The sequence below is a fragment of the Cantharellus anzutake genome (genome assembly GCF_015039405.1).
Source record: "Cantharellus anzutake strain C23 chromosome Unknown EI90scaffold_65, whole genome shotgun sequence".
NCBI lineage: Eukaryota > Fungi > Basidiomycota > Agaricomycetes > Cantharellales > Hydnaceae > Cantharellus > Cantharellus anzutake.
The window spans coordinates 258,292-278,894 of record NW_024067015.1 but is presented as its reverse complement, the minus strand read 5'-3'; the positions used below and the strand labels follow the sequence as shown (position 1 = coordinate 278,894).

Sequence of the window (20,603 nt, the reverse complement as noted above, 5' to 3'; positions counted from 1 at the left end):
CATGAATGGATAAAAACAAGCCTTAATTCTGGTCACTTTGTTTTGCCCAAAAATGCACGATGATTTTGAATAACTCCGTCACAGGCCACCTGCATGGATGCTCCCAAAATCATATTAAATGGCGAGCGGTCGCTGGCCAAGGGGTGATGATACTTTGGTTTCTAATTATGACCTTCGCAATGGTCCTTTGCCCCACTTCTCTATCAAATAGCTGGTCATCCATTCGTATAACTCGCGGTTTGCTCCCCGTGTGACAATGCGATGATTACTATCTGTAAACATCCTAAATCTGAAGCTTTGAACGTGATCCTGAGTAAACATGTCAAGGAGATGGGCCGAATTTGCAAAGTGCACTGTTAGGAATCATTTGGGTGTGAATATTGTTGCTGTTAAACAAGTTTTAAGCGAGCGTACCGTTATCATCCCCACTGCCGTGGGCTAGCAAGAAATCGACATTATTGAACCCGGTGACATTCGTAATAGAGGCATTGATGTATCCGTCGGGATTAAGTTGGGGTGTACGCATGTATCGCTCCGTGTAGATGGAGTCGTACATAAGCCATGAAACGACGGGCGCCACGCTCATTCCGAGAGAATGGATCCCGGCGTTGGCTTCGATGACCTTGCCAGTCATGAAACCTCCATAGGACTGCATACATAAACAATAATGCATCAGGAGAAAGAATAAAGGGCTGAATGCAGGAGGACATACCCAACCCCAAATACCTATCCTCCTTGAGTCAACATAACGCTTAGTAGCCCAAATTCTGTGGAGGACCAATCAGTCGCGCGTGTGCTGAATACAAGTTCCACACCCACTTAGCAGCATTGATCTGGTCCACCGTCTCGAAAAATCCGAGGTTGCCTCGAACAGGATTCCGCAATCTCCTACCCTTAAATCCCGTGCCTCTTCCATCAACAATAACTACGATATACTTCAAGTTGCACACTAGATAGTCGTGCCAGTCACGACCGAACCTAGTGTTGACAAGCTGCGAGCCAGGACCGCCATATACATAGAAGAGAACAGGGTACTTGACACGTCCCGAATCATCCATTCCTGGCGGTCGAAGCTCCTTTACGTTTAACTCATACCCTTCGCTATCGATCGTGGAGTGAATCACGACAGGGGCCTGGAATTCTTCATTTGTCAAATTTAGTGCTAGATTGTCACTGAGTGTATATTCAAAGGCTGCAAACCATCCTTTTGAGTGATATTTCAAACGACTTAGTACAAAGAAACAGTACGCACACGAGTTGTCCGTTTGTATCAATTTCTGCCATGGTATCAATGGACCCAAATGATCAAGGACGTAATACCTCCCCCCAGGAGAGAAGGAAGCAACATAGTAACCGGGGCGTGACTCATCCGTCAGAGGGGTAGGTGCCACACTTGGTTTCTGTGCCTCTGTCGGCTCGGGACCTGCGGCAGATGGCAGGGGCACTGCATACACATGCCTGTTGATGCCAGTCTTGGATGCGACACCAAAGTATCTGTGAGAAGTTATTATACAGAGGCGATAGGCATGCGCGGGAACGTACACAAGACCTTTCACGGGGTCGACCTTGAGGATAGGGTCACTCACTTCCCAATCGCCTGAGGTGAGCCACCGAGGCACCCTCGAGTCAGCAGGAGTGAAGAGAGCTATATGGTTGTAACCCTCCCTAGTTGGCAATATATCAAGATATGCCGACGTCCCCAAAGACGCGACGGAGATCGGGTGCGTCAGGGGATATACGGATTGGGTCTAAATTGATAACGATCAGAACTAGACACGTCGTCAGCAGCAGAAGACTTGCGCTATCAATCCATCCGTCATCACCTTCCTCCCCTTTCTCCCCTAATGTGCGAACAACTTGTCCCTTGACAATTTTCGACCCGAAGTTGAAGAAAACAACATTCCCAGCATCTGCCGATCGTGTCACTTCCTTGAGAATAAGAGAATTGTTTGCCACCCAAGTAACCTCTGTAATGATGGAATTTTCTTTTTTAAGTTTGGATTCCCAATCAAGCGCCTGCGTGGCGGTCTCAACAGCCACCGTTTTGTTCTCGTTCAGATCGACAATAGCTTTATTGTAAGTATTGAGGGAAAAAATATGGACCGAAACCAGAGGGTTATTGAAGCCAGGCTGCGGGTATCGCGCGGGTGAGGTGAGTTCGCAAGGCACTGATGATAACAAAAAACAAACCTTCGGGTATCTCATAGAGACTCGTTCTGGGTATGGATGCACTTCGTGTGAATCAGTTGAAGGGTTGTAGATAGGGTATTCGAACATATTGACTTTCGTTTCATCCAGCCGCAGGTAGGCGACTCGCAACGCATCGGGAGACCACCAGAGCGCAAAATCAGATGAAAAGACCTCCTCTTCATACACCCAGTCAGGAACACCATGAAATAGACTAGAGTTTCCGCCAAAGGTAATTTGAATCGGAGTCAAAGTTTTTCTGATATTCCAAGAAAATTCAGAACGATGACAGAAGACGAAACCAAACGAATCGCCTACCCTACATCCTGAATCAAATAGATGTCGTTGTTAGTCACGAAAGCGACCGAGTGCCCAACAGGAGCCCATTGAGCATAGGCAATGACCGGGGGACTTGATGGCGGCATAATGGGTTTCGTAGAATGATCATCAAGGTTGTGTAGATAATAATTCCCAAAACTGCTATGTCGCCATTGCTGTAGCCGCAATCGTCAATATCAAGCTTCCTAATGTAGGATCTAAGACCTTACCTTCAAGCGGTCGGTTTTGAGGAGCACGTACTTCATATCTGGGCATAGCTTCCATTCGTTCCAAACAAGCGGTCGTCCATGTTCCTACATGTGGCGACTAACATCAGGAAAAACTATGGAATGAAACTGGTGTTGCATACGTCGTTGACATCTTTCTGTGACATTAGAGTCTTATTGGTCCCGGTGTCCAGATTCACCAGCACTATGTCCCCCCCGATCTGAACAGAGAAAACACCATCTCCAGCTTGGAACAATATCAGGTGACACCACCGGGAAAAAAAAATGATTGGCACCTTCGGGGACCCAATCAAGATATTTGCGATCATACGAAAATGTACCATTGAACACATGGTCCATGGAAAGTGGACGTTTGCCTCGGGTCTTAAAATACGTTCCATTATACGACTGCGCCGCGAATATGCCAATTACGGTAGCAAGCAATACAAGGCCAGAAAGAGCTAAGAGGAGGGTCCTTAGTGCGGTTGGGTGCCCCTGACAGCAAATATTCAGCCGGCGGCACGAGCGATGGTCACTTTCTTACGAACTTTGGTTATCCTGGTCAGGGATCCCGTGTATTCCAAGTCATCTTCATCTTCATCCAAGAAGGCATCCCGTTCGGTATCCTTCTCAATAGGCTCATCGTCAGAGCTAGGTGCAGAAAACTCGCCATCATTATAGTAGGTCTTCGGCCGCTGGTCAACCTTGCTTTGATACTCATCAAATTCGAGTCTCGAGTCATCCTGTGGAACCTGAGTATATGAAGATTGAACACGCTCCATGTAGTCAACTTGTGTTTGTGTACCGAGAACGTCAGGCCTCAGGACGGGCACGAGGCGTCGGAAGTTTCAAACGCTCGCGACAGGCTCGCGGAGGGCTTGTCAACTGTGTGGCGATGCGCTTTCACAGCAATTATTTATGCAATCAACAACCAAACAATCAACGCGGCTGGTATGCATCCGCGCAAATACCCCCTCAAACTGGATGGCCGAGCTTACAGCGCCTAAACAACTCTCAAACAGTAATTCTTATTTCAATACAAATTTATTGATTGTCCCTAACCTGCAAAACAAGTGGCACATTTGCAACGGAGATGTAGATTTGCTGGTCATTTCTCACGACCAGGCGGATTCCCACGGCAAAAAAATTGGGAAACAAAAGCCTCGGTCAATGGGGTGCCCCTGTTTGCTATTGAATTATATATCCTGGAAGGCGTGGAGGGATAGGGTGATGATTGTAATGGCCATTTCGAGGGATTTCATGGTGAGGAACTGGCTCATGGTTAACTTACGTAGGAGATATATGCCCTGCCACTTGAATAGCTCTGATAGCGCTTTGTCTGTTCATGGCGGGCAGCATGGTAAATGCTTTCATGCGAGCTTCCACAGAATATACTAAGCTATCCCCTGAAATTTAAGATCTAGATTGAGCGAGTTTGACGTTGTCAGCCACATATTATTGCAGTTAAGTAGTGGCAGAAAAAAAATAGTGTATACCATCTACATTCTGTAAACGGTGCTTCACGCAAGACAAGAAATGCATGCCTCTCACCCAAAAAGCTGTATGGTGAAACGAGAGATAGCAACGCACATGAAGACTGCTCCGATACCTCTTTCAAGGGATTAACAGATCGCTGAGCCTCAATTTGGGCGCCAACATTCAGGCGTAATTAAGTGACTTCAAGCGTTCTGGGTTTCACTTGATACTCGATCAGATGGTGGACCGCCGTTTTAGGATATTGCATCTCATACACCAAGGTCAGGATCAACTGGTAATCGCAGAAATTTCGCAACGTCACATTTGCCGGCCACTTTACAGGGCCCTCGTTACCAAACCCTCCGGGAGCGGTGAGCTCAGCGCTCAGATCTGAGAGGGTTTGGGGCAAGTGAAGAAACTTCCGACAGGGGGTGATGACACAATGTGTGCCTTAAATACCTCCACTGGATCAAGAACCGGGGAGTGGGATGGAGCTTCGGTAAATTTGGGGTGTGCTTGGATGGTTAAGAGGCGCTTGCGAGGTCCGTCGGTTGTTGCAGTAGCATACTGCTCCCTTGTCCCATGTAACGGTAGCGTAGCCGGTAAGGATGTAATATACACACCACATAGTGACGGCGAGAGCGTTGGGTCCTTCTCCGCTCTTCTATCAACGGCACAATAAGAATGAAATTCCATCAACATTGTGAAAGTATGCAACGTGAAGAATCCACTCTGAACTCATCTAACGAAGTACGGGAAGGCACCAGGGTCAAGAATTGCATGATATGTGCGGCCATTGACTGAAAAGTTGGAAGCATTTTCTGGGAAAACATAGGAATCATACTGGTTAAAGGTTTACGCAACACGGCATGCCAAGTGCGCAGCTTCATAGTATTGCTGAAGAATCACCTCCACCGCAGTCCCTCGCTGTTGCTTGAGTATGGCCACTGAGCACCCAAAGTCGACTCATAACAAGACAATTTCCGCGCAATATAGGTACTTTTAATCATTGGAATTGGAGAGTGAGAAGTTGAACCACACCCCCGCACGCATCAAGCAGTGCAGGGACCTAATTCAGTACTAGTTCCCATTACACAATGAGCAGGGTTTAATTTGGAGAGCATGCATCCCCTCTTCATTGAGGGGTTCAACTGTTCGATGAGTGGGATACTGGACCAGAACGTGTAACTGCACAGCCACCGTCGCCTTCAGCCTTTTCATGAGCGGTGAGAAACAACCCGCCAAGCTCGCATATTTCGTGATCTACAACCCGACTTTGGGGCCCGGCCATTACACAGAAGACGATGACGAGCTCGAGCAATCACATATTTTATTCTACTTTTCCCATTCTCAAGCTGTCTCGAGGGATACCATGCTCCGCCAGGTTGGCTTGGCTAAGGCGTTGGTGAATTTCTCCATGTAAGGCACAAGGTTTTCCGATACCAGGGAATGTGCACCTGAGGTCCATTTCACAGTCTCTTCACAAAAGAACACCTCGTCGATAGTGTACATTCCCATCAAAGACGAATGGTGATGATATCGCCTGAACCTCACTATTGGATTCACGCGGTCTGTATCCCCCAGATCATTTACCTAATTGAATATTGAGTGTATGCTCATGTGGATGGTTTTATTTGACCAGTGTATTGACCTTGCTCGCGCCTCAAGACCACCCCCCAAAGCTAAGGAGAAGGGAACGGAGGCAGGCACAGAGCTTCCAGAAGCATTTGATTATTCCGAGCACCATATTCATGACATAGTCCTTCGAGAATACCTTCAACGATCATATGATGAGTTCAGAGTGAGTCAGGCCCTTCCTGCACACTCAACACGCAACCATACTGGTTATGCGATAGCTACTGCACGGAACACTCGAGGAAACACTTCAGCAGCACGGGAAGGGTACTCTTGAGAAGATTCTAGAACAATTTTACAATATTTGGATATCAACATGGGATGTGTCTGCGCCTCGCAGTCTTCCTCTGCACATGGGTAATGGTGTTTTTCTAGATCATTTCCCCTTGCGCTCACCACAGTGCATTAGGGATCCCGTTGCATCCTCGACATGGACGGGTGGCCGCACAAATACAGAAGTTAGTAGACATTCTGCCGCCTACATCGAATCCATTCATATTGGACAACCCGTCATCGTCATTACTGGCCGTACCTCCCCAAGGGTCATATCCAGCATCACTTCCTCGGTATCTAAGGTATCACATGTCTTCTTCAGATGACCATACAACACGGAAGCGTGTCCTGGAGTCTGCACTATCTTCCGTCTTGGATTCAACCCAAGACCAGACAGCGACAGCCCCTGACCATCAAAGCGCCGCGGCCTTGGCACCCGGTCCGCTATCCGTGTCAAGAAGCTTGGCGGCACCATTGGCCAACGCTTTCGTCTCTACGTCGAATGCGGCAGTCACAGCTGGAACTACCCTCATCTCGCCATTCCAGAGCATGCCACGTCTCACTAATCCGAAGAAATGGTGGCCTGGGTATCTCACAATAAAACGCCCAATAAGTGAACCTAAGGAGGCTCAGGATACCTCGGCTACTGACACTAACAAGGGTTCCACGGAGGCCCTCGGTGTCGTTAGGTCCGGGATTGGGGCGGAGCGGCCCAGTGATCGATTAACTCATCCTAGTACGGATGCTGAGGCTCCCCCCCACACTATTGACCAGATCTCACTCGAAGAGGCTATGAGCCCACTTGGTGGAAGTGGGATTTGGGAGCACTCTGCGCTTCCGCCATCCCCCCCTCCCCCACCTTCCTTCTCGGAGTTACGCGTGCATCTTCCCGTGGAAATCGACGGGCATACGACAGAGCAACGGAAGTTGTTGCACCTCACTGTGAGGTGCTCTGTAGTCCGTGTATACAGTCAGAAAATAATTGATGTTTCTCGTCTCGTAGAACTACGGGATAACTCTTGCGGTTTTATTGGATCCCCGGTCAGAAACTGACCTGCAGGCTATACGAGGCGAATCAACAGGATATTATGATTCTTTTGAAGACACGATTGCTGAAACGATGCGTGATATTCGGGCGGAACTGGATCAGTTAACAACAGATGTGCCATTGTACGCGAGGTTCCCAAATTAAATAAGCTCTTGGCTCAAAGAAGGGCTTAGATGCAAGCCTTCATTAACCTCTAGCACCACAGCGCCATCCCAATTCGTAATATATGATTCAGACAGCAAGGCGACACTCGTCTATAAGGATTCATATTTCGGAGACGGAAATCAAGTTCTGTTTGGGACACAAGATACATTCGAGAGGTATGAACTAATTCGCCCATCCTGGATATCTCTTTCTGAACTAATTGGCTCCTAGGCAATATGACCCGCTCGAGATTATTGAGTCCACCACCAGGTCCACTTCCAACCATTGGTACGCTTCGCGAATGGGCCGGCCCAATCCGAGGGGCATGAGTGGCATCATTGAGATGAAACCTGGCTCCATTGTTCATCTGGATGTTGGGAACACTCAAAGTTCCTTAGTGGACGTTGATGCGGAGTTGGGAATTCTCGTGAGGAAGATGGCAGAAAAACAACTACTAGATCCATGAAGGAGTGGCATTGAAACAGCATAGTACACTTCTACTTCACTAACCCTTGACTAGGATTGGGGCCGTACGGGCGGGCTATATGCGTCGCTTCCCAGTGCCTGAACCCGGCCCACGCCTGTCACTAGATATACGCCCACACGGGTCCGTTGAGCAGGTTGTTAAAGCCTCCTTGCCGCAGCCCATAGTTAAAGTAAGATTCCCCCGTTGCTCGTGAGCAGGATCCAGATGGGAAATTGAAAGGACGCTTCGAGCAAATAACTTTGCCAGAACATGCACAATGTGATGACTGAGCAATAAAGCATGCCCAAATATGTATTCTTATTGGTGATGGTTAGGTTAGACTTGGAGCGGCGCTAATGCATGTATAGCGAGAGGATTGGGACGCCCACAACACACGGCGGAAGGCTGGAGTCTTCCAAGTATTTGAAAGCCATTGCAGTACTTGTGTGAGCGTTATGCGACGTAAATGAGGCTCTGTCCAACAATCGAAGTCCGTTCGTTCCTGGCTCATTTCAGACAGAACTAGATTCTGATCAGCCGATGAAGGTACATCGCAGCAACATCGATGTTGGTTCCCAACTTTGTGCAGACCGGCAAATGCCATCCACGCTTTTGCTGCAAAAAAGGGAGAGACTCAGACGACCTCCCCCAACCTCCTCGCCTCAACAAATCTTCATCATCTACACGGTCCAGCATAAGTGCTATTGATGGGAGGCGGACCTCAAGGATCCCAGGATGTGACGCGTAAGCGTCCTCGCTCCACCACCTCCTCGGATTCTTCGACAACATACAAACGAGGCGCCTCCGAGGACGCTATAGCTTCCGCGGCAAGCACTCCATCAGCAACGGTGACACCCTCTGTGGGCATGGATGCCTACATGCGCGAACAGGATAAGGATGACGTCTGCTTGCCTGGCGACACCATCACACGTGGAAATGATCCAATTGCCTCTTCTTCAAAGCCGATGCCTATTCCCAGTGAACAGCTCACTCTGATCGAGTCTTTGGTGCAGCGAACACCCCAACCTGGAGAGACGTGGTACATAATCTCCCGGGGTTGGTACCAAAAATGGCACGACGCGTGTTCCGGCCGAATATCGAAGACCATATCCGATCCTTCCACCATACCTCTTGGACCAATTCAGAATGATGCTATTGTCGGTGCCGATGGAACCCTGAGGATGGAGCCTGCCTTGCAAGAAGGCGAAGATATTGAGTATCTCCCAGACCAAGCCTGGAAGTTGTTGGTAGAATGGTGAGTCTCCCAAGGGAGGTTGTGATCATTGTAACCTATTTATCATCAGGTATGGCTCTCCAATGAGTATATTCCCTCGTCCTGTCAATAAACGTGGATTAATCGAAGTGAATCCACGCACCCTTCGGATATTCTACACTCACACCGATCCGACACACCTCCCTCCAACCCGGAAGATATACCTCCTAAGAGAAGACACATTCGCAGATATCATACCCCGAATTACATGGAATGATCGTGCAACGTTGCACCGAATAGATGTTGACCAACCCTGGGAAGATGACACGCCTCTTAACCGTAACCAGCTCAAAAATATGAAACCTGTCCATATCTTGGGGCCAAATCCTGACCAGGCGGCACTCTCTCAGTCCGTAGACGACAAGCTTGAATTCAGTATGGGCGATTTGGAGGACTTCGTTGTGGACCTGACCCCTGCTGAGTCTGAGATCAGGCCTGTCGCGCCTCCCCCGCCCATTTTTGGGTCAAGTAAGGATTTTTTCTCCAAGTTCGAGATTGGTTCGAAAGGGACAAACCAGTTTGTGATGACCAATGGTGTTACCTCGGGCAGTCCCCGTCTTGCGATTGCAAGGAGTATTGCTCCGACCCGAACTCCAGGGACAATGGGTTTGACGAATCTTGGAAACACATGCTTTATGAATTCTGCCCTACAATGCCTAGCGCATGTCCCTGAATTAACCGAGTATTTCGTTCGTGCGTATTTACCCCCTTCGTCAGCAGTGACACGCTCACACATGATATAACTCAGGTGGAGTTTATATGAGCGAACTCAATCCTGATAACCCCCTCAGCACTGGAGGCGCCCTGGCACGCTCATATGGCGATCTCCTGCGAAACCTCTTTGCCCCGAATACTACTTCTACTTGCTACACCCCACGAGAGTTCAAACATCGGATAGCCATGCACGCACCCGCTTTCGCAGGATATCAGCAGCATGACTCTCAAGAATTGCTCGCTTTCCTTCTCGATGGCTTGCACGAAGATTTGAACCGTATTTTGAAGAAGCCATACGTTGAGAAGCCTGATTGGGAAGGCGGCGATCTGAAAGATCTCGTCAAGCTTGCGAAGGCCACGTGGGAAGGGTATCTCAAACGGAATGATAGCGCTATTGTAGACTTGTTCCAGGGTCAATATAAGAGCACCTTAGTCTGCCCCGTGTGTTCGAAGGTTTGTTGCATTCAGTTTACTGTCCATTGGAACTGCTGACTGTAGTCATTGCGCAGGTTTCAATCACATTCGACCCTTTCATGTATCTCACACTACCCCTTCCGGTTCATAAATTATGGAGGCACGAAGTCTCTTTCATCCCTTGGGATATCCAGAAACCGCACATCTCGGTATGATGTATCACCTTCGCCTATCAGAGGGGGTTAACAGATGCGCGCTTATGCCTTTAGGTTCGTGTGGAGGTGCCAGCAAACTCATCTATCCGCGCACTCAAGCAGCTTCTAGCGAAATGGTTTCAGACCGAGGCTGATCGCGTACGTAAAATTCAATTTGCGCTAGAAATAAATTAACTGGGTTTGATAGTTGCTCGCAGCTGACTATTTTCGATTCCGATTTTACAAAATTTATTCAGACCATGAATCAGTCGGGGAGATAACCAGCAATGACAAGACCTATATTTACGAACTTCCTATATCTGTGCGACAGCCACATTCGAAAAGAATGGACGCCACCAATGATGTGTTCATCATTCCCGTTTATCACATTCTCCCGCCACCCACGGAAAGTTACCGCGGGGGGTTCCGCTCCGTAGGCCTCGACAATCGTCTGTATGGCGCTCCGTTTTTCGTTTGTCTAGAGAACGTGGATGGCACAGCACCGCCACAAGAGGATATTTATGCTGCTATCTTAGAGCGTTACACCCATTGGACGGACCGTGCATCACACTTGTATGATTGGCACCATACAGACAGCGAAACCGAAACCGACACTGAGATGGAGCCCGCCACTCCTACCGCTGACGAGGAGAGCTCCACCCCCAACGGTGACGCTTTTCAGGATACTCTGATGCCATCTTCATCGTCATCTGGGCTCTCTCCCTCCCAGGACTCAACGTCCACAGGTCGTTCTGAGGACATTGCGCCCACCAGGGCGAAGCCTTCCCTCTTCAGATTTTACATCCGCGAGACAATCTCTCGTCTGGAAGAGATTGATGTTCAGTTGATGGACTTCGGCCGAGGCCGAGATGTTGAAATCTCCGCACGCGCTCTCACTTCTCTTGTCACAGAGGACTCGCCAGTGGTGACTGAAATCTCAGAGGAAACTCTCGAGCCTGTCCAACGTATTCGGTTACGTGTTTCGGATGCGTTTGTAGTTGAATGGGATCCTCAGATGCTGCTGTATTTCTTCGGCGCCGACGGCAAGGGCGAGGAAGCCCGGTGGGACAAATTCGAGCCTTATGTCGATCCTGAGACCTTAGCATCTCAGCAACGTCAAGCGGCTGAGGCAGCACACAAAAAGAAAAGGCCACTGAATTTAGATGATTGTCTTGACGAGTTTACCAAGGAAGAACGGCTTGGAGAGGATGACCTGTGGTACTGTCCACGATGCAAGGAGCACCGCCAGGCAACGAAAAAGTTTGAGATCTGGAAGCTTCCTGACATCCTCGTCGTGCACCTTAAGCGCTTTAGTAATTCACGATTACTACGGGACAAGATTGATGCAATTGTCGAATTCCCAATTGAAGGCTTGGATTTAGAAAATCGGGTGGAAGAACGTCGCGTGGCGAAGGAGTTGCAGGCCAATGGGGGAGATCTGGCTGGAACAGGGCTTGAACACGCCTTAGATGAGCCCCTTATCTATGACTTGTTCGCTGTTGATGAACACATCGGGGGGTTGGGAGGGGGTCATTACCGCGCTTATGCCAAAAACGATGTTGACAGGCAATGGTACCATTTCGATGATTCATATACGAGTAATGCTCGGCCCGAAGATTCAGTCGTAAGTCTATCGCACACAAACTATGACCAATGGACACTGATTGTCTTGCAGAATGCAAATGCTTACCTATTATTCTATCGTCGGAGATCATCGAAGCCTCTTGGAGGTGCCACCTATGAAAAGCTGGAAGCTGCAAGGTCCGCAGCTTCTGATGAGATATCCTATCCGACAGAAGAACCTGCTGCCACCGAACCCACCGCTTCGACCTCTCGTACGTTTCTTGGGCCCTTTATCGGCCCAGTTTTACCCGATCGCACCTCAACTCCGGAGGTTGGATTTGAGGAGACACTTCCAAGCTTTGAAGAATCCATCTTCGACCCGGTCGCCATTCCTCGCTCAGACAATGATGCTATTTTTCCTGGTTATGTCGACGATCGACGCGCTCCTTCGCCAAGTTCATCATTGGATGTGGACCGGGATTCTTCTGATCTCGTGGGTGGTAGCGAAAGTGATGGATCGCCTCGATTCTCTGTTGGCGTAGGTTCTGGTGGGGTTTCTCGCCTCGGACGGTCATCGGATTGGGGTTCGGAAAGCTATGTTAGGTTGGGACCGACTGACATCTCAGATGACATCCCTGACCCGTTTGAAGGCGAAACCGAGGAGTTGCAAAAAGTTGCCTGACAAGTAGCGTGCCAAGCTTGCACACAAAACATTTCCCTTGGCACATTTCGTCTGGACAGTTGATATGCTGTAAAGGGACTGCTGCACTTGCACCACAGTACTCTAGATAACACCTATGCTGTACAGAATTCTACAATAATCGTAATATATGTGTGTCCATGCATGTACGGATCACCGTATGAAGAATATTCGTTGCAGCTGGTGTCAGTTGGTTGTGCACAACTTAAGGAATAGTCAATTCATCATGTAGGATTTGCGGTACGATTCACGGATCCTTGTGCAGTCTCTGTTGAAAGGTTTGGCAAGGGATTGGAAGCACGAAAAGACCGCTCTCTTACCCCAGGGCCTTCGGTCCATAGGGCACTGTGACTTTGAGGAAGGAGTGGAGATCCATTTGAGCAAACAATGCATATGGAAGACATGAGAGCATTTCCCCCATACTAAGACAGTGATATAAGTCACGACTGATTAGCATCTCAAAATTGGAATATCGACGCACTTAGGGGACAATCGTCACCAGGAATTTTGCACTCTGGACAGCAGCTTTCATAGTTGAGTCGACAGATTCCGCAGAGGTCTTCCTCGGAATCGTCGTCAATATTGCCACCATCCTCTTTCCCTAAGTCCCATCTCCAAGCAGCAATGGCAGTCCACCGATTGACCTTGACTTTCATTTCGAGCCTGCGCGCAGAGGAGGGGGGACGGAAAGACCCGAGTGGTTAAACTCATGCGGTTAGAAGAAAAGAAAAGAAAGTACATATACCATCGTATCCAATGCTCTACTTCCACCAAAAAGATGTACTTTTTTTCTCAAAAATTGGCTCTGTTTTATACTTCCTGGGATTTCAATTTGAAGCCAGGTTTCAGCACTAGTTGTGTCGTTTGCCAACCTTCGGGGCCTTTCTGCGCTTGTCCGCTCTCTCTAGGGGAGTTATGCTGTAGCTGTTCTGGTTTCCGCACTGGCCCACATTCACATAGGTGATGCCACTAGTCACGAAGTCCGCTGACCTGATATCGCCGAACTTGCAAAGCGTGATTGAATCTTCTGGAACGGATCTGATCAGAAATTGTTATACCGGTGTGCAAGTGACTGGATCTCATTGACTGTTATTGTCCTAGGCAGGACTCCAGCCTATTAATGCCCTTCGAGTGACTGGCAAGGTAAGGGTCGCGAATAGAGGCTATTTCGAGATGAAAACATGCAATGATCACAAATGATCACCTCAATTCAGGCTATGAACATGATCGACAAAATCAAGAAAATAATGTGCCCTCAAAACCCCACAAACCCCGGGCCCCCTCACCACCACCCTCAACGGGAGCTTACCATGCGCCCATCAAAGTTCCCCCGTCACCTCTTCCTTTTGTTTGCTTGGCTCATGTCCCTAGTATGCGTCAACTAGGTGCGCCAATGAGTTGGGCAGAAGCAATGTCTGGAGTTCTTGCCGATGCTGAACCGTCCATTTCCTCACGACCGTACCACTCTCAGACCCATTCGAGTGGACTCCTGCCTACTCAACAGCAGCTTCGCAAAAGGCGAGATGCACCTGCATGCGTTCGAACGCGTGCACTCAGCGGAGACACCGTAACGAACCCTTCCATATCGGCAATTCCGAACAATAGCCTAAAGCAGTCACCGCTCGGACAGTTGCGCGGAACAACTGTGGTTGAGGACAGTGAAAAAGACGACCCATTGTTGGCGACAGGACCGCCTCTATCACCTCGGGGAACACCTGGGTCTCGGAGTGCGACGGACCTCGACCATTCCTAAGGAAGCGGCGCTACGTCGCAGAAGATCGACCTTCAATCTCTCTCTGCAAAACCCTTATCTGATCTGAGTAGGGACCAGAAACGATGCAGGAAATTCAGGATGAGGAGTGAGTTAATCCGGTTGCAGATAGCAAGGTCTAACGCTTGATAATGTATTTGGGACAAAAAGTGGCGGAAGATTGAGGAGCAGTTAGGACAACTGGTTGTTCCCCAACAGATCGTTGGCTGAAACATTCAAAGCGTTTACGCCATCTCGAGGTAGCCTTGAACGATCAAGTGTTCAACGTCGGATCGTCGAACCATGAATCTTTGTCCCCGCTTAAAGTCGATCGAACCGACTTCCGTTTGAATCGTTCCACATTCACGGAGAACGCGGACTTCTACATACAAGTCCTTAGGTGGATTCGTCAGACTGGCAGCGACATCTAACACATCCAGCACATCTGATCTGTAATCCATGATGAGTGCATTGTACTGTCGGAGGAAATCGACTTCATGGGGCGATATCTTGTGACGAATCTCTGGGTCGTTGAGGAGGTGAGGGAGTGCCCCATTGGAAGCCCAGAAGCTATCTTTGAGCCGATCAATACGGCTTGCGAGATATGAGAGTAGACAGCGTTTGTTATGTTGGACGGAAGAGTTGTAAATATGCATTTCGCACATAACTCCTTTTGAAGGCTCCGCGTCAGGATCCTTCTCCATACTCTCGGTGATGGCAGCTTGCATGTCCGCGTCGAGAGAGCGGATTTCACGCACGACGTTCCTTACGGTTTCGTCGTTGTAGTTTAGGAGGGTATCTAACGCCTGGGAACGCCGCGCTTCAATTATGAGAGACATTGCGGCATCGCCAAACATGATTTGGTATCCGTGATATAAATTTGTTCGTCGAAACAAAACGGCTGGGTCCGAGTCGGCCTCATGCTCAAACGTTCAAACTCTTGACCCGTCGGGACTTCGTTGGCCCCATGTAGTATCATGCTGGGGTTTCCATTCACACTCTCGCTGTCGAGCACGGTGGAAAACTCTCCACTCTTTTCTGCCTCTGTTGACTCGACGACTGCGCAAAGGGTGCAGAACGCCACTACACGGGGGGTCCGCAACGTCTCCACTGGTGGCTGCATCGCGCACAGTGGTGGGCTCAGCGCTTAGCACTTCAACTTTGGCCTCATCTTGGACTGAAGGCCGCGTATATACTATCTGCTGGGCCTTGCTGCCCAGAACTTCTGCTGGTGTCAAAACAGGACTGAAATGTTCGGCATTTTCAGATGCCCCTCTGATGGTTCGTACTCGATCCCGAGGCTAAATCTGGCCACTCTGGCCAACTCGGCGTTTATTTGACGATGCGGGAGACACTGGCCTGGCCATTAGGACATGTTCCGACGGCCCACGGCATGGATGGAGGCACTTGCCTGGTAATCCTTCACTGGATTTTCACTGCGGGCTCTGACTCGAACTGTTCGGTTCGGCGTTCAGTCCTGGTTCAAACTGGTTGTCTGAGAACCACTGCACCCCTGGTTGCGGCCCTTAACTCTGCTGGCTTGTCATTATCGGGATACACTGCCGCCTCCATCGGCTGAGGCAAGCTAGCTTCGTCTGAGTACGACTTGCTCTGTTTTCGTGTGCCTGACATGCGATGTGTCTCAAAGTCGAGACATGGACAAGCCCTGCGACTACTGTACTTACCTTGTTGAAGTTGCGGCGTTGTTGATCTTTTGCTACTCAGCTTGTGCACTATTAAGGATTGTTCCCTTGCATCTTTCCTCGTTCACGTACAACCGAACTTTCCCGCTTAGAGCATCTTGTAATTGACTAGCGGTTCATCGCTAGTTTCCTAATACGATGTAACCACATCATAACATACAATTTCCCCTTAGCTTTTTTTGGGCTTATTTTTGTGCTGCATCGCTCTTATGTTAGACCCAACTTGTGGTTTAACGTGATATGCTCAACCGCGGTTTACAATCTCTGTGGCAGACAGAGAGAAGACATGCGCTCTACAGAGATTGTCAGAAGTCGGCTTCTTCTGTAAGTATAATGCATATATCAGATACACTGGATATGACGAATTCACCCAAGGACTTGTATATGTATGCAGAAGTCCGCGTTCTTCGTGAATGTAGAAGGGGAGTTGGTTCGATCTGCTCACTTTAAACGGGACAAAGATTCACGACGATCCGAAGTACCTCGAGGTGGCGTGAAATTTTTGGATGATTCAGCTAACGATCCCTTGGTTCAACGCAGCAACCAACTGTTGTAATTGCTCCTCAATCTTCCGTTGCCCTTTTCCCAAGTCCATTATCAAGTGCATCATCTCCTTGTTCTCTGTAATCGGATTGGCACGCTCCTCCTCATCTCGGATCTCCTGAACCGTTTCCGGCTCCTGCTCCAGATCAGAATGCTCCAGCTCCGGTTTCTGCAAGAAGGGATTGAAGGATGGTCTTCTGCGATACAGCTCTGCCTCTTCAGAAAAGTTTGACGTCGCCCGCACTCCCCGAGCCGTATGTGGCCCTCGAGGTAATAGCGGTGGTCCAGTGGCTGACAATGGGTCATCGTCTTCATCGTCTTCCACTACAATTGTTCCGTACAACTGCTCGAGTGGCGACTGCTTCGGGGCACTGTTCAGAACGGCTGATATGGAAGGGTTCGTTACAGTGCCTCCGCTGAGTGCACGTGTTCGAACATATGCAGCTGAATCTCGCCTCGTGCGAACGTGCCGAGGGGGTAATTGTCTAGCAGGCAGGGATCCAGAACGAGTTTGAGGCTGGTCCGGTTGCGAGGAGATGGATGGTTCAGCATCGGCAAAAAAACCAGAACTCGTTGTTTCTGTCCAATGCATCGATACACCGCCAAGACCTCTCCTTCCTCTATCGTGGATTGGAGACATTGGTGAGCCACCCGAGCCGGGGAAGCGAATAGGGTGAGAAGGTGATGTAGGAACCTTGATGGGCGGGGGCGAAGCCCCCTTTGCAGGTGATGATGAAGTGGATTGAGCAGGAGAGTGGGGTTTTGAGGGTATATCAATCTCCTGGCTTTGCCGGTCGGGTTCATAGCCTCGCTGCAGATTCGACGAATTCAGTTGGTCATCCACCACCTTTGCCTCTATCTCAAAAACAGCCTCGATTCGTGATCCTTGCCCTGCTAGTCCCTCTAGGAAACCTGAAGGACAGCGATCAATGAGATCCAGTTATTTGATGCTAAGAACGTACTTAGAGGACGTAATCCTCGGGGAAGCATGTCCAACAAATGTGAGGCCCGTTCCAATGTTTTGGGCGGTCGTGATCGTGACAATCTTTCATACAGCCCAATCGACAACAAGATCGGAAATGCCGTAATTCTAGGAGAAGAGAGTGTAATGTCACTGGAAATATTCCAGAGCCTGGCTTGCTATCTTACCTGATCATTAAGACATTTACTTTGTGAAACCACCGCGCGTTGAGGATGAAGCTCAATGGCCACATAACTAAGAACGCAAAAAGGTTCAAAGGTGGTTGGTAAGAGAAAAGCGCATCAGCCTTCACCCTAGTTAGCGAAGAGTTAATATAGATATGTATATGCTGCAGCATTGATCTTCGCTGAGGCCATACCCTTCAATAGTAGAGACAGCACGACGAAACATCGCCTGTATTATATCAGCAGTCGAAATAGGTCAAACCCGAAGAAACTCACTTCAGCCTCCGCATCAGCGCTCAGAGTGCTGAACGTCTGTGATAATATCTGATGAAATATCGCTGTGAGGACAGGCGGATAACTGAGACCAGTCGAACGCACAGACACAAGGACTAAACCGAGCCGCGGTTGGTGAGAGGGTTTTTTGACTAGAACTTCATCCAAATCACAGACCTGTCAGTAAGAGTGTGTTGGAGCAGCACGCATACACGGCCTGTCGCATCCATCAGCCCGTTTCAGCTGGCATCAGAAGAAGTGGCGACGCTTACCATCAAAGGCGGCCCAAACACGGGATGGAAGGTGCCTGATATTGGGTATTGGTGTCATTGATGAAGCAAGTCGTTAGACTCGAGCATCTCTCTTACTGGCCAACTCGAATCCACTTGCATCGAGGCCGAACCATAGGTCAGCCATCCACCAGGCAATCTGGGCTGCTGTGTATCTGCGCGGAAGCAATAAAGCGAGGGGTGTTCGTAACATAGAGACGACTTGCCTTGATTTCCCAAACCTACGAATCCAAATGAATTGCAGTCCGGACGTCGAAGCTGAATCATTCCACTCACGTCCAGAGAGCATATAGAAAGCCTCCAAAACACCACATTGCAAGGGCCATGAGCTGGAAGAACTGCACAAACATGGAACGTAGAGATCTAATTGATCCCAGCTGTTGGTATTCCTCATTAAATAGCAATGCGACAACGCACAGAACCATTAAGTTGTTGGACAAGCTGACAAATGCAATGCTGGAAAGAGGGTCGGTGACCTACGACACGCTTCAAAAGTGAAAGCCTCACCGGGGAAACATGAAGACACCAGAGATAGAAACAATGTCAATGCTCAGTTCTGACGCCCAGGATTTGTGCTCGCGTGCACCATAAAAACGCAGCGTGATGTAAGGAAGGTATGTGACAACTAAAAAGACAAGGTATGTAATGGAACAAGAAACATGAGCATCTCATATCTCAACTGAACGCTAAGTCAAATCCATTCCACAGCTTAAAATAGTCGGAGGGAGAGGGGGGAAGATCAGTATATGAGATAAGAATCATTCTTTGTGAGCCTACATTCGAGTAATACACTAGAGAGCGGAACGGTTTTGATGAACCTTGAAGGACTATATCGAGGAACGTTGACGTACATTTAAGACCATGTTCCTGCATGGAAGCCAGTCGATCCACGGTGAATCCTAGAAGTACCGTAAATTTGAGGAATCTAGGCTAGACAGCGCCCGCCTTCAAATACCTAGACCATAAATGATAAAGGCCCATTCGAAGATATTGATGCGACCCAGTTCGTTGGTCTCCAAAAACAAGACAAAAAGGATAAACAAGAGGAGAAAGCTTCCCAGATAGAAGGATTTAGATAGGTTATCACGATCATTCCACTGAAAGTAAACATACTTCAAGTAATCCAGTACCGCTCGTATAGCAGGAACTTTAAGTCTGAAGATTGTCCCAGTTATCCCAACCTAAAAAAGAGACATCGGAGCAACTTACCGATAATGGTCCAACAATGGAGCCCTCAATGGATCGTAGAAGTGGACTGGCGCACGCTTGTATGTCTAGTAACAGACGGAGCGATTGTATACTGAGAAAATATGAGTGTATTCATCAACATACGTCGGATAATATGGCGTGATCGCTTTCTGGTGTGTAAATGATCTCGCCAGTCCAAATTCCATCTGTTTTGACATCAGCGCGGGGTGTTCACATGGACCAGCTGGTACACGCACTGATCACTTTCTGACTTGCCGAAGACTTGATAAAACGCTTAGCATCAGAGAGAACTGCCATCTCTATGGCATTTCCAAGTCTTAGATCCATGTCAATGGTATCTTCCCTATCGTCGTTAACTTTTGACAGTACTTCCTCATCAGCACCCGCGAATATAACCCATGAGGTAGTCATGACCATCGCCAACTCAAGAGTCTCATTCGCCCAATAACGAATAGCGCGAATGGCAAGAATTTCACAGAGTGCAGCACGAGAGAGAGACACAGAACGCGTGGCAATGTCCTTGTCTCGCATGAAGTTGGCGCGATTCAGGAGCAGACAAAATGGAATAGCCATGTTCTGAAGCTTGTTGTACTTTTCTGCGAGTGGTCTAAAGGATTGGATGAGTTAAGCTTGAGGCTGATAGAACATGCGCAACACCATACCGGACAAGCGTATAAGTCAAGTCCGGAGCAGTGAGCTATCGCAAATAATAAAAATCCAGTAAAGAAGGCATTGTTGACATTCGCACAGCTTCATAACTGAGAGGATTGTCTATGTAGTGAATAAGGTCTTCGCGAATTTGCTGAATAACAGGGTACACGGGTGTGGACTTGAGGATCTCCTGCCGAGGGATGGTCATGGATAATAAGTAACAATGTAACGAGTCTACACATACTTGCGCACTCCTAGTCAATAGGGGCGCTGCCTCTGCTTCATGGTCAGACATAAAATATCCGTCCGCCATGACAAGGTCAGTGATGAATTGTCCGGATTCAGTTTGTGAATGTATCTTTACAATAAATTCGGCCAACTCCGAAATGTTGGACGAACACGTGAC

General features: G+C 48.7%; 8 protein-coding genes across 8 annotated transcripts; 3 read left to right on the top strand and 5 right to left on the bottom strand.

Annotated features, from left to right (window-relative positions):
• Positions 1–20: 20 nt before the first annotated feature.
• Positions 21–3,607, bottom strand: EI90DRAFT_3076914 (dipeptidyl aminopeptidase). The gene is made up of 13 exons (XM_039061691.1): positions 3,281–3,607; positions 3,029–3,227; positions 2,876–2,979; positions 2,736–2,819; positions 2,506–2,681; positions 2,191–2,446; positions 1,801–2,130; positions 1,543–1,748; positions 1,253–1,494; positions 820–1,192; positions 713–767; positions 415–649; positions 21–353 (listed from the first exon to the last, which is right to left on the bottom strand). The coding sequence occupies exons 1-13, from the start codon at positions 3,512–3,514 to the stop codon at positions 166–168; spliced, it is 2,682 nt and encodes an 893-aa protein (XP_038911200.1). The 5' UTR covers positions 3,515–3,607; the 3' UTR covers positions 21–165.
• A 1,804-nt stretch (positions 3,608–5,411) lies between these two features.
• Positions 5,412–8,025, top strand: EI90DRAFT_3076910 (uncharacterized protein). Its single transcript, XM_039061690.1, has 8 exons — positions 5,412–5,627; positions 5,684–5,777; positions 5,851–6,009; positions 6,065–6,200; positions 6,253–7,058; positions 7,120–7,286; positions 7,338–7,484; positions 7,540–8,025. The coding sequence occupies exons 1-8, from the start codon at positions 5,428–5,430 to the stop codon at positions 7,772–7,774; spliced, it is 1,944 nt and encodes a 647-aa protein (XP_038911199.1). The 5' UTR covers positions 5,412–5,427; the 3' UTR covers positions 7,775–8,025.
• A 336-nt stretch (positions 8,026–8,361) lies between these two features.
• On the top strand, positions 8,362–12,783 carry EI90DRAFT_3076907 (uncharacterized protein). Its single transcript, XM_039061689.1, has 7 exons — positions 8,362–9,029; positions 9,079–9,740; positions 9,796–10,214; positions 10,271–10,384; positions 10,445–10,528; positions 10,578–11,993; positions 12,045–12,783. Exons 1-7 carry the CDS (start codon positions 8,482–8,484, stop codon positions 12,612–12,614), a joined length of 3,813 nt encoding a protein of 1,270 aa, XP_038911198.1. The 5' UTR covers positions 8,362–8,481; the 3' UTR covers positions 12,615–12,783.
• A 73-nt stretch (positions 12,784–12,856) lies between these two features.
• Positions 12,857–13,288, bottom strand: EI90DRAFT_3146969 (anaphase-promoting complex subunit 11; the record flags this gene model as incomplete). The annotated part of the gene is made up of 3 exons (XM_039065486.1): positions 12,857–12,900; positions 12,953–13,054; positions 13,114–13,288. 3 exons carry the CDS (start codon positions 13,286–13,288, stop codon positions 12,857–12,859), a joined length of 321 nt encoding a protein of 106 aa, XP_038911197.1.
• A 357-nt stretch (positions 13,289–13,645) lies between these two features.
• On the top strand, positions 13,646–14,520 carry EI90DRAFT_2387706 (uncharacterized protein). Its single transcript, XM_039052961.1, has one exon. The coding sequence runs from the start codon at positions 13,819–13,821 to the stop codon at positions 14,383–14,385; it is 567 nt and encodes a 188-aa protein (XP_038911196.1). The 5' UTR covers positions 13,646–13,818; the 3' UTR covers positions 14,386–14,520.
• Positions 14,521–14,627: 107 nt separating this feature from the next.
• EI90DRAFT_3019868 (putative PSF1-part of GINS, replication multi protein complex) lies at positions 14,628–15,239 on the bottom strand (the record flags this gene model as incomplete). Its single annotated transcript, XM_039057417.1, has 1 exon — positions 14,628–15,239. The coding sequence occupies one exon, from the start codon at positions 15,237–15,239 to the stop codon at positions 14,628–14,630; it is 612 nt and encodes a 203-aa protein (XP_038911195.1).
• A 1,291-nt stretch (positions 15,240–16,530) lies between these two features.
• On the bottom strand, positions 16,531–17,720 carry EI90DRAFT_3076900 (uncharacterized protein). Its single transcript, XM_039061688.1, has 2 exons — positions 17,685–17,720; positions 16,531–17,629 (listed from the first exon to the last, which is right to left on the bottom strand). Exon 2 carries the CDS (start codon positions 17,266–17,268, stop codon positions 16,597–16,599), a length of 672 nt encoding a protein of 223 aa, XP_038911194.1. The 5' UTR covers positions 17,269–17,629; positions 17,685–17,720; the 3' UTR covers positions 16,531–16,596.
• Positions 17,347–20,405, bottom strand: EI90DRAFT_2935528 (uncharacterized protein; the record flags this gene model as incomplete). Its single annotated transcript, XM_039055141.1, has 19 exons — positions 17,347–17,540; positions 17,591–17,718; positions 17,778–17,969; positions 18,037–18,112; positions 18,225–18,264; positions 18,320–18,354; positions 18,416–18,558; positions 18,614–18,700; positions 18,755–18,793; positions 18,845–18,962; positions 19,018–19,045; positions 19,166–19,236; positions 19,293–19,390; positions 19,451–19,492; positions 19,547–19,611; positions 19,670–19,731; positions 19,783–20,153; positions 20,209–20,243; positions 20,295–20,405. Coding segments are annotated over 19 exons (1,935 nt in total), but the record flags the coding sequence as incomplete, so codon positions are not given.
• Between the last annotated feature and the right edge of the window lie 198 nt (positions 20,406–20,603).

Bases quoted from the DNA above. Each gene is read 5' to 3' on its own strand.
- EI90DRAFT_3076914 (XM_039061691.1), bottom strand. From the start codon at position 3,514: ATGGAGCGTGTTCAATCTTCATATACTCAGGTTCCACAGGATGACTCG. The intron at 1,749-1,800 runs GCAAGTCTTCTG...TTATCAATTTAG, and splicing joins ATGACGGATGGATTGATAGC to ACCCAATCCGTATATCCCCT. The intron at 650-712 runs GTATGTCCTCCT...TTATGTATGCAG, and splicing joins GGATAGGTATTTGGGGTTGG to TCCTATGGAGGTTTCATGAC.
- EI90DRAFT_3076910 (XM_039061690.1), top strand. From the start codon at position 5,428: ATGAGCGGTGAGAAACAACCCGCCAAGCTCGCATATTTCGTGATCTAC. The intron at 5,628-5,683 runs GTAAGGCACAAG...TCCATTTCACAG, and splicing joins GCGTTGGTGAATTTCTCCAT to TCTCTTCACAAAAGAACACC. The intron at 6,010-6,064 runs GTGAGTCAGGCC...GTTATGCGATAG, and splicing joins GATCATATGATGAGTTCAGA to CTACTGCACGGAACACTCGA.
- EI90DRAFT_3076907 (XM_039061689.1), top strand. From the start codon at position 8,482: ATGGGAGGCGGACCTCAAGGATCCCAGGATGTGACGCGTAAGCGTCCT. The intron at 9,030-9,078 runs GTGAGTCTCCCA...ATTTATCATCAG, and splicing joins TGGAAGTTGTTGGTAGAATG to GTATGGCTCTCCAATGAGTA. The intron at 10,215-10,270 runs GTTTGTTGCATT...GTCATTGCGCAG, and splicing joins TCTGCCCCGTGTGTTCGAAG to GTTTCAATCACATTCGACCC.
- EI90DRAFT_2387706 (XM_039052961.1), top strand. From the start codon at position 13,819: ATGATCACAAATGATCACCTCAATTCAGGCTATGAACATGATCGACAA.
- EI90DRAFT_3076900 (XM_039061688.1), bottom strand. From the start codon at position 17,268: ATGTCTCCAATCCACGATAGAGGAAGGAGAGGTCTTGGCGGTGTATCG.